The sequence below is a fragment of the Ochotona princeps genome, chromosome 7, assembly GCF_030435755.1.
Source record: "Ochotona princeps isolate mOchPri1 chromosome 7, mOchPri1.hap1, whole genome shotgun sequence".
Lineage (NCBI taxonomy): Eukaryota > Metazoa > Chordata > Mammalia > Lagomorpha > Ochotonidae > Ochotona > Ochotona princeps.
Window position 1 is genome coordinate 45,682,856 of NC_080838.1, and position 11,323 is coordinate 45,694,178.

General features: G+C 38.5%; 1 protein-coding gene across 2 annotated transcripts in view; it reads left to right on the forward strand.

Moving 5' to 3' along the window:
• Positions 1 to 10,741, forward strand: part of SLC39A8 (solute carrier family 39 member 8) — a 76,483-nt gene extending 65,742 nt beyond the window's left edge. For both annotated transcript variants that reach the window (XM_058666995.1, XM_058666994.1), the window contains exons 7-9: positions 7,776 to 7,983; positions 8,145 to 8,329; positions 10,551 to 10,741. In XM_058666995.1, the coding sequence (XP_058522978.1) occupies positions 7,776 to 7,983; positions 8,145 to 8,329; positions 10,551 to 10,700 (543 nt within the window). In that variant the 3' untranslated portion in view covers positions 10,701 to 10,741. The remainder of the gene's footprint in view (positions 1 to 7,775; positions 7,984 to 8,144; positions 8,330 to 10,550) is intronic.
• The last annotated feature ends 582 nt before the right edge of the window (positions 10,742 to 11,323 follow it).

Here is an 11,323-nt window from a genome sequence, read left to right on the forward strand (position 1 = left end):
TTTACTTCAAGGGGGATATGATCCCACAATCACTGAGCGAACTGTGGGCAGAAGACAAGTTTCTACAGGGATTCATGAGCAAGGAAGGAAATACTCCTGAAGAAAGAATAGTTAGTGGAAAAAGAGAAAATGGTTTTATTCCCAAATCCTAGGGTTTCTACACAGCACTTACTTAACCAGTGCTTGCCACAGGGTTCCTTGTAGGATATCTGTCAGAGATCCTTCCTATTCTATTGGGTTCTGCTATCAAAGCAAATGGTGGAAAAGCTTGCAACATGGCCTGGGCTTCACAGAGTTCTTCCATGTCCTCTGCTTCACTTGGAAATACAGCACACCTGAGGGCAACTCAAGTCCTGTTTCCTCCATACTTTGGAAAATATTGGGACTGGCACTGTGGCATAGTAGGTGAAGCCTTTCTCTGTAGAGAACTAACATCCTTTTGGCATTATTTCCTATCCCAGCAGCTTGATTTCTGACCCAACTCCCTGTTTATGGCCTAGGAACACAGCATAGGATAGCTCAAGTCCTTGGGCTTTTGCATCCACCTGAGGGAACCTGAAAGAGACTCTGGCTCACAGCTCCAGATCAGGCCATCTCCAGCTGTTGCAGTCATTTGGGGACTGAACCAGCAAATAAAAGATGTCTCTCTCTGCCTGTACTCTGTAACTCTGCATTTCAAATTAAAAAATGTATTTATTGAAAGAGGGGTGTGGCAAAGAGGAATGAGTGGGGAAGGTGGAAAGAGAAAGGAGGTGGTTTTGTGAGGGCAAACATCATCCCCCGGTTGACGTTCCCCAAAGCCTGCGAAGCCCAGGAGGCTGAATCTGGGAGCCTTGAACTCTAGCCAGTTATCCAAGATGTTACCTCTGCCTCTTAAAAAGAATAAAAAGGTGGGGTGAGGAGCCAGAGCCAGGAGTCAAACCCAGGTATGTCAATGTGGAAAACAGGTGCCCTAATTAGTGTTTTAACTGCTGAGAAGTATCCCTGGTCCCATACTTTGTATCTATAAAAACAGAATTCAAACATTTAATGGTCTAATTTCTAGCACTAATGGTTGATTCAGTTAGGTTCTGATAGGAAATAGTTTGCCAATTTAGACAATAGAAATTAGAATCATTTAAGAAGATTTAATTATATCGTATGGTATAGGAGAACACAAGTGGTACCAAGCACCAGAAATAGTAAAGTTGTTACCAGCTCTGGTCCCAAAGGGTATGAAGAAGCAGCAATTATAAGAATCAGGAAAAGTTGTCTCCAGAGGAACTGTGGCCTTGATTGGAATATCATGGAGAGCTTGAGGGGGGATGACAGAAAGATATCCCAGGAATAACTACCCCGGCTCCCCTTAACTTCCTGCCCCTCACATCCTGCCAGGGCTCCCCAGTAGTCAATCTCAAGTGGAAGTCAGGGGACAAAGATCCTGTAGAAACGGTCAGTTCAGAAGTCTTCAGAGAAAGAGCATAGTAGAGAGGTATGTGGGAAGGACAAATGGGAGCCACTTTTGCAGCCCTGAAGCCTGATTCCTGGAGGCTGCTTTCTGACCTGTGAATGCCAACAGGATGGAAATTGTATTTAGAGTTTGGCCCTCATGAAATAGATGCCCAGTGCATAATTAAGTAGTAGAATCTGAGTGCTTCCTCTGTTACGTTGAGTAAGTCATTATAGCCTTGGATTGTCATTTTCCATATCTGTAAAATAGGATGCCAGTGCTGTCTGGTTTTTATGGCTGAAGGTGTTTTACAAGTTGAAAGAAGGTTAAGAAGCTAACATCTGAAATTGCTTTATAAACTGTGGAATGCTATGTATATGTATAATATTTCTTTATAGCTTTTAGATTGCTTTCCTTTTTTATACAACTGACTATCTCCTTTAATAGAAACTATTAAGTTTATTTCATATTGTTCTCAGTGGGTTTTACTTTCATCTCTGGAACCTTTCATACTCCTCGACCTTTAGTATTGGAGTTTCTTCAGCAGTGGTTTTTGTACGTAGTACATGTTGAATTCTTTATTTCGTGAAGAATTAAGTTTGTGATTATAAGTAAAGTTGATAATATGTCACTATAAGAGTTAGAAGAAAAATGAGAAGGGGAGTGGTACAAGTGCCTAGTGGCTGGAGTTCTTGTCTAGACGTGTGCTGGCGCCTCATGTGGGGTCCAGTTTGTGTCCTGGCTGCTCCACTTCCCATCCAGTTCCCTGCTTGAGGCCTCGAGGGCAGTGGAGCATGGCCCAGGGCCTTTGGACCTTAAAACCTGTGTGGAAGACCAGGGGAAGGCTCCTGGCTCCTGGCCGTCATGGCCGCTTGGGGAGTGAGGCAGCAGGTGGAGGATATTTCTCCTTGTCTCTCCTTCTCTCTGTAGATCTGATTTTCCAATGCAAAAAAAAAAAAAAAAAAAGAGAGAAGAAGGAGGGAGGGTGAGAGTGAAGAAGAGCGAATAGAGTAGGAAGTATAATATTCTTAAAACTGTATATAAAATAGATGAAACTTTTTACTTTTGTATAAATCAAAAATTTAAAAAGTGCATTTGTGCTAAGCTCATGTATCCTTGGTGAATATATCTGTTTCTTTTAAATTTATTTGTGTACATATATGCAGGTATAAACATTTATATATAAAGCACACACATATAAAATATACATTTGCATATATTTATATTCAAAATAAAAATAATTCATATAAAGTATTAATATATAATGCATATAATATTTTTATATAACATATATTAACTAGATATACAGGTGCACACCTATTTATATATGTTTTATACACACATATACATTTATATACATTTACATAAATATACAAATGTATATAACACAGTTGTGCATTTGTATATGTAATATAAAATCTATGTATGTGCAAATAAATGTATATAAATACAAATATATATATGTAAATATATAAATGTAAATATATAAAACAGATAAATTTCCATCTTCCCTCTGCTGGTTTATTTTCAAAAATGCTTACAATATCTAGGGCTGAGCCAGGCTGAAGCCAGGAGCTGAAAAATCCGTTTCTCACTTGAGTAGCAAGGGCATGACTATCTGGGCCATCCCTGCTGCCTTCCTTCAGTAAAAAGGTGAGGATAGAAGCCAGAGCTGGTATTCAAACCCAGTCACTCTGATACAGGCTGCAAGTATCCCACGGAGTGTTTAAACTCCTAGAGCAAATGCCACCTTCTTTATGAACAAGTTTCTGTATCCACACACTTCTAAAGCTCTTTCTTTGTAGATTTGTTTTTCTTTGGTAGTCTTAATCAATAGGCTCTTGAATATGTTCAAGGGTCACACATGATGATTATTTGTGTTACATACTCTGAGGCAGGTTTTGGTTTACTTTCTGTAATAATGCTGTGTTCATCTGCACCTTATGTGATGCAACTGCATTAATCATGGAGTGCTTATTTGTAAACACCATCTAGTTTAACAGGAGTTCTATGAAGTTGATGACATTTTTGTGCAGATAAGGATTCTGAAGCTCAGACATGCTAAGTAATTTTCCTAAAGACTCAGAGCTATTACTTAAATTCAGGTCCACTTGATGCCAAGGCTTCTGCCAATTAATCATTAAGTTAACTTGCATTCGAATGCAATCTTAACCCCTTTAATCTTTCTTTTAATCTTAACCGCTCCCTTTATTTAAAGCTGTTTAAAAATGCAGTACTCTTATTTATTACATTGATTTATATGTTTGTGGAGTGGATTAAAAAAAATTTGTTGGTTCATTTTGTTTATGGAAGGACCGGGGGAGGGAGAGGGGGGAGAGGCAGAGGAGGAGGGAGAGAGAGAGACACAAAGAGATCTTCCAGCCTCTGGTTTACTTTTCAAATGCCTGGACCAGACCATAGCTGGGATTCCCACGGGGCGGCAGGGTCCAAGCACAGGAGTCTTCACTTAGTGTTTCCCAGCTGTGCATTCTCAGGAGGCTGGCATCAGAAGTGGAGCCAGAACTGGAGGATAAGAAGTTGTATAGGGGATGCTGCTGTCCCGAGCACAGTGTCTTAACTGCTACACCCAAAACCTTCCCCTGTGTGTGTGGGCTTTATGTGCTTCTTTGCAGGTCATTTTCATCTTTTATTGGCTGTGATTGCTACTTCTTTTTGCCATTACTGGATTTTTTGATGGGTTGCTACTGTCCTTACAAGTCTCTCCCTCAGTGAAATTCTAACATATGGAATGTAACCTTTACCTGCCATGGGTGTTTCCTTTTGCCTTCTTACTAACAAAACATGAAGATGACAAGTGTGAAAGTTACGCATTGTTCCTGATGGCTGCCTCAGTGCCCAGTGAAGCCTGAGTCACCTGGAACTAATCTCTTCCCTGGGACTGAGCCCCTCTCTCAGTTCAGGTCCCACCCAGAAGCTGCTTGTCTTGCCTTCTTCACCTCACCAGCTGCCTGTTCCTTCAAAGTCTGCCTAGACTGCGTTTCCCATCCTGATGCTTCTCATTTCATGCCTCTCCTCACCCCACCAGCCAACCCCATGGCTTTGCTATTTATGTTTCTAAGAGTTAATATGTGTGTTGGGTTGCGGGCTGGAAACAGTGTTGTAGCTTGTGAGTTAAGCTGACACCTGCGGTACTGGCATCCAAATGAGCACTGGTTAGGGTCTCTGCTGCCCCACTTTTTGTCCACTTCCCTGCTAATGTACCTGTGAAGGCATTAGAAGATAGCCCAACTGTTTAGTCTCTGCTGCCACGTGGGAGACCTGGTTGGAGTTCCAGGCTCTTTTTTTTTTTTTCCTTTTTTTTGGCACAATCCAGCCTTGGCTATTGCGGTCATTTTGGAAGTGAGTCAGCCCATGCAAGACTACTTTTTTTCTCTCTCTCCTTTCTCATTTTCTGCCACTCCTTTCTGTAACTCAGCCAATGGTGCAGTTGGGTTCTGATCCAGCTCCCTGCTGATCTGCCTGGGAAAACAGATGATAAACCAAGTAATTGGTCCTCTGCCACCCACATGGGTGTTCTTGGGATGGAGTTCTTGGCTGTTGGCTTCCTTTTGGCCATTTGAGAGTGTTAATAATTAGGGAGAGGAGAGCTGAGAGTCTGACTGAAGATTCCATGCTAATGCTGGTTAGAATCACACTACAACTTGGTTCTGGATTTTAGACTTCTGGTGTTGTGACTATCTAGAGTAACTTTTTGTTTAGAATAACAGTGGCAACAAGCAATAAGTGAAACAAGAAAGGAGAGATGATTTTTTGTTAATCTACCTAGGAGAATTGGAATGTAACATCCTTTGTTCACAGTAATTTATTTCCAGGTGAATTGTAATTCTTGGTCTGTTCCAAAGTTAGTAAAAAGTATAATTCTGATTCTAGCCAAGAGTCTGATTTGGAACCTAAGCTCACAGAGCTATTATGAGACATGGTAGAGTCAATACTGTCTGTTTTTAGAGGTGAAGGAATCCAGCCATATAGATCCCTTTAATTTCTCAAAGAGCTACAGGTGTTTGTACAGAGATTGAGTGTATGGTATCATATCATCAAGACATGGCTTGTTATCTTTTCCCTGAATCATCACAAGTAAATAAACAAATATGAACAGGCAAAGCAAATTGGAAGATGAAGACTGCTATTCTAATTCAAATAGGTTTATTAAGTGTGTCTAAATTTTACGTAGCCTGAGTCATCTTCCTCGTGGCCTCCTTTGATCACCTTCAGTAGGACTGCTTTCTGATCTGGAGCAATTTTAATCCAAGGTATCCATTTGATGTGTACTGGATCATGACTATTTATTAGGTTGTGCATTTAAGATAAATCTATAAAGAACAAGATCACACTTTAAGGGAAATGAACTTTTTTCTTTTGCAGATTAAATTGGTTTCCTAAAAAAAAAAGGAACATTACATCAAATGTTTAGAGAAGGTTTTGAGTTTTTTTTTTTAAGATGTCTACTTGAATGAGACAAATTCATTGATTCCCTATGCACTAGCTCACTCCTTAAATGGCTGCAGTGGCCGGAGCCAGAAGCCAGACACCTGGAAATCCATCCATCCCAAGTTGTTGTAAGGGTTTCAAGCAATTGGATAATCTTCTTTCGCTTTCCCAGCTACATTAGAAGAAAGCTGGATTGGAGACAGAACACTCGGGAATTGAACTGGTGCTCTGATGTGGGATGCTGGCATTGTAATCGGTGGCTTATTCCATTAAGTTCATGAAAGGCCCTTAGAAGTATTCTTTTTTATTTGAGAGATGGGAAAGTTCTCTTTATGAATTGCCTTCAGATTTCCCTCCCTTATAAATGTGGAATAGTGAAACAGTGCTACTAAGAAAAACCCACGTATACCTATGAAGTCCTGGATAACATTATCAAGCTTTCTGTGCTTCAACTTCCTAAAGTATAAAATAACAGAAGTGCTTATGTCATAGAGTATTCTGAATGAATTAAATATCAGCAGTGCTTAGAACAATGCCTAAGATATTAAGTCTGATATGCCTTTGCTATTATTTCAACAAACATATTGATGAAATTGTTGACAATGACAATGTCTACTATAACTAACAACCTTTTGCTCCTCCTGTATTAATGTAAGAATTTATTTGTTCCAAATGGCTTTGAGCTGTGTCTACAAACAAAAATATCTCTCAAGGATGAAAATTCAGCACCAATGAAGCAGTAATGTCTTGTAAGATCTAAAATCAGTTCTGTAAGTGTTGATTCCTTATGTGTGTTGAGCAACAAAACAGTATTTGAAAAAATATAGAGCCTCTTAGATTTTTGTTCTGTTGTTTGTTGGTATCCAGTGCCAAATTTAAAAAAGGTGAACATATACTGTCTTATTTATCCAACTCAAGCATGCCTCTTGAAGATAAAAGCTGTTTTCCACATCTTCCATTGCATTCAGCATGCTGTTTTACAAATCGCAGATGTTTAATAAATATTGATTAGCCACTTAGATGTGAGGAAAGGAAAATTAAGAGGACACGTTCTCCAGTTAACTACAAACTGCAAAAATTAATTTGCATCTTTTTCTACAGTTTCTGAAAAATTCTTTAGCTGACATTTTTCATTCCAGTTTGTACAATTTTGCCAGGCTTAGGGAAGTCTGAATTGCTACAATGTAGACTTTTCTATTTGTATTATTTTTTTTCAAACTGTAAAGAGGTGTTAGTGTAAAGATATTCTAGTCACAACTCATGAAGTTTAAGTGAATAGTTGAAATTTAAAGTTTGAATGGACCCTATTGTTAATAACCTAAACACCTGGTTGGTATCTGGGAGAGTTCCTGGGACAAAGTGGAAGTGTACTGAGTAGTTGAAGTGCAAATGAGTTGTTGAGTGTGTTTTCTATTTCGCAGTGGAAGAAATTGACTATGACAACATGCTGGGTCACGCAGTGGGATGGAGTGAACTAGGATGAATGCTTTAGATGTTATCATGCTTTAATTGTGAATTTTGCATTTAAATACTAACAGAAAAACTTTAAACATAATCTTTCAGCATCTGTTGTGAAATATATAATTCAAAGCTCAGTATCTGCTATATTGGAGGAATTCAGTAGTACAAATGTGTTCCTCCAAGCCAGAAGGATTGTGTTAAGGGGAAACCACTGTGACAGCTCTGTGACTGGCTTGTTCAGGGTGTGTCATTGATTTGTTTCATTTCTCCCTAACATCAGTTTTCCCTATTACATAATATTAGAGTTTCCTATTCATTATTTCTGTTGGAACAGAGTGTCTCTCTCAAGATGTAACTCATATCTGACTTTTCTGAATCTTTTGGTCTCTTAAGAAATGTGAGTTTTCATGTTGGTTGATTTTCTGCTATTTTACAGGATGGGAAAAGGGAGTCAAGTTCATGTACTTGTTTGAAGGGGCCCAAACTGTCAGAAATCGGGACAATTGCCTGGATGATCACACTCAGTGATGCCCTGCACAATTTCATCGATGGCTTGGCCATTGGGGCTTCCTGCACTCTGTCTCTTCTGCAGGGACTCAGCACTTCCATAGCCATCCTGTGTGAGGAGTTTCCCCATGAGTTAGGTGAGTGAAAGTGGATCTGTTTGGTTTCAGTGGAATGAAACATTGCTAAATGCTACTCATATGTCAAAATGAAGGACCCTTGGTGTAGGACATTGGTAATTATCTTTTTTTCTCATTCCCCAAAGGAAAACTCTTCATTTGATATTTTCTTTTTCTTTTAGGGGACTTTGTGATCTTACTCAACGCAGGGATGAGCACTCGACAAGCGTTGTTATTCAATTTCCTTTCTGCGTGTTCCTGCTATGTTGGGCTAGCTTTTGGCATTTTGGTGGGCAACAATTTTGCTCCAAATATCATATTTGCACTTGCTGGGGGCATGTTCCTCTATATTTCTCTGGCAGATATGGTAAGTAATATAAACATTTTATTTTGCTTCAATTTAGAAATTGACATTTGAGTGATCAAGGGCAGCCTTCTGCTTTCTGCAGTGTGAAAGTGCTTTCTGGTGTAATTGCAAGCGTTTCAGATATCACTCTTGGATAGCTTCAACTAATACTGATTTGAAAGTGCTTCTCAATGATTTTCTACTCTCTGATGTTATTGACAGAGGGAAAAATGCTTTGCTTTTACTGACGTAGAGGTATCTTCTCAGCTCTCATTTTGTCTTGTGACAAAATCTTGTCTCCGATTGTGTTGTATTTCCCTGCTTTTGTGAAGATGTGATCTTTGGAAGGGAGAATCGGCTTGTTAGAATAAAACACCCTTTTTTGTTCTTCTGAAGTTCTCAACATTGAAGCCTAAAGTTGGCTCCAAGTAGTGATATTAACAGTAGTGGAGGCACTGGGTGCAGCAGTTAGGATGCTGCTGGGGATGCCTGCATTTGAGTCCTGAATTGGAGTCCTGGTTACTGTCCCATTCCTGCTTCTTTCTAATGAAGCCACCAGGAGGCAGTGGTTAGCTCGAACAGTGGAGTCCCCGCACTCACATCAAAGATTTAGCTTGGTTTCCTGAGTCTTGGTTTGCTCTGGCTCAGTCTCAGCTGTTGTGAGCATTTGGGGAATGAACCAGTGGATAAGAGTCCTGCGTTCCTGTGTTTATTTTTCTCTCGAATTAAAACAAATAAAGCTTGACAGTATTCATCTAGGATCAGTATATATTTATACATTTTGTTTATATGGAGTCAGTGTTTTTACTTATTTTGGTGTGTGTACGTGCTTATGTGAGTGTGTCTGTGTGTATAAGAAAAAATATCCTGTTTTTCATGTTGAGGCATGAATTTCTTTAAAAATGAGAACATGTTAGTATATGAAAATCAAAGAATATTTCTTTTGCCTTTGGAACATAGACAAGTTAATTTCCTGCATCCGTGTTGTTAGGTTCAAATTACAGCTGTCTGGTTTGATTCATTACTCTGTGAAAACCTTTATAAGAACTAGTATTTCATTTTAGAACCACCACTGTGTTTGTAGTTTCTTAACAGAACTAGTGTCCCATGTTGTTTATGTTCTAGGCAGCTGCTTCTCTGAAATAAGACTGGAATCTATTACAATTGTCCAGTTTAAAACAGAATTATACACATGGTGCTGTTTATACATACAGTAATTTTGCAGTTTGCAGAATTGCTTCACAGCTTTCCCGCATTTTATCTTAGTAGCAACTGTCTTAGGTCAGAAACATTAATTATGGATACTGGAACCTCTGGTAGAAACCATAGCATAGATGGCTAACCATTCTGGTACTTACAGACATCCTCATCATTCAATAGAAGTTTATCTGCCTGAAGCAAGGTGCCTATAAAATAAAAATAGGATTTTGCTTTTTTACTGCATTGAGATTTTTCGTTGTCTTCAATTCTAGAATAGTACATAGTTTACTTTTAAAACCTTTTAATTTCACAAATTGGAGCATAAAAGAAAAAAAAGCAAAAAGAATCAGGAACTTAATGTATACTTATTTCTAAATGCTTATTTAATTAGCTACTGTTGATATATTTTCTGTTTAAGGCCTGGAAATCTGTAAGGCAATGACTCTCAAGTGAACAAAATACGGACAGTTCTTGTATTTTTGGATATTTTTGTCTAGAAAGAGAGGAGGAAGTAAATAAATGAAAAAAGCACAGAGGCGATTCATTATGAATAATTAAAAATAGCATGCAGCAAAAATGAAAGATTATATATAATGAGGCATGATAATGCACAAAACTACCTGCAGTTTGGAGAGGCTAGGACAGATGTTTCCAGAAAGTCTGATGTAGGGATTTAGTTCACGGAAAAATTGGAAGGAAGAGATTAAATCAGACGTGGAGGTTTGGAGGAAGGAGATTGGATATGTTTGAGGATATAAAGAATCATGTGAATGGAACACAAAAAGCAGGACACACACACACACACACACACACACACACACACACACACACACAGCTACCCATGATGTAAATCCCATGCTATTAGGGAACAATATTTCAGTGCTTTAATTCTGCAAGTGCTTAGATGTTACTATTATGCCTTTTGTGTTTAAGCATTAATACATCTGAAATAAATTGTATTCCCTTCAGAAGTCTATAAATGACTGTTTTATTTTTTACCACAAGATGGCAACAACTATCTAACAATATACCTTTCTTCTAGTTCCCAGAGATGAACGATATGTTGAGAGAAAAGGTGACTGGAAGAAAAACCGATTTCACCTTCTTCATGATTCAGAATGCCGGAATGCTGACGGGATTCACAACCATTCTACTCATTACCTTGTATGCAGGAGAAATTGAGTTAGAGTAACAGAAAGTCGAAGATGGTGTTGTCATTAGAGGCATTTAATAAGTAAAAACATCTCCAGAGGAGTTTTTAAGCTGATTCTGCTTAGTTGAAAAACAATTTTGTCTTCAACTTTAGGTCAAGTAAATTAATTAGTTTCAGATCTGTGAAATGGGTTATTATTTGTTGCTAAAAATAGTGCAAAAGATTTTCATTTCAGTATAAAATGCCTGGTTTATGGAGTTTGGGCACATACCGTATTCTGTGTTTCATGCATATTAGATAATGATTATGAAACAACACAAATTTGTCCCGTAATCGAGTGAAAACCTAGACAGAAGAAAAATATAAGCTATGTTTTATAAGCCTTTAAAACTCAATTGTAGGATTCGAGGTTGAAATTGTCTCAGTAGTTTTCTTTGGTTTGATTTATTCTAGTACTTCTACGAGCAAGTCATTCAAATTGCGAGAGCGGGTGTCTAACAAGGCCTTAATGAATTGTTCGTAGTCTTTCTTCTGTTCTTTATTGACTTAGAAACTTGTAGTTTTGCCTTAAAAGCTATTCTAGCATATTATGAATTAAGAAATCAACTGAGTTGTTTGAACCCCACTACGTTCGGGCCTAAAGTTTATGGCGGAGTGTCTCC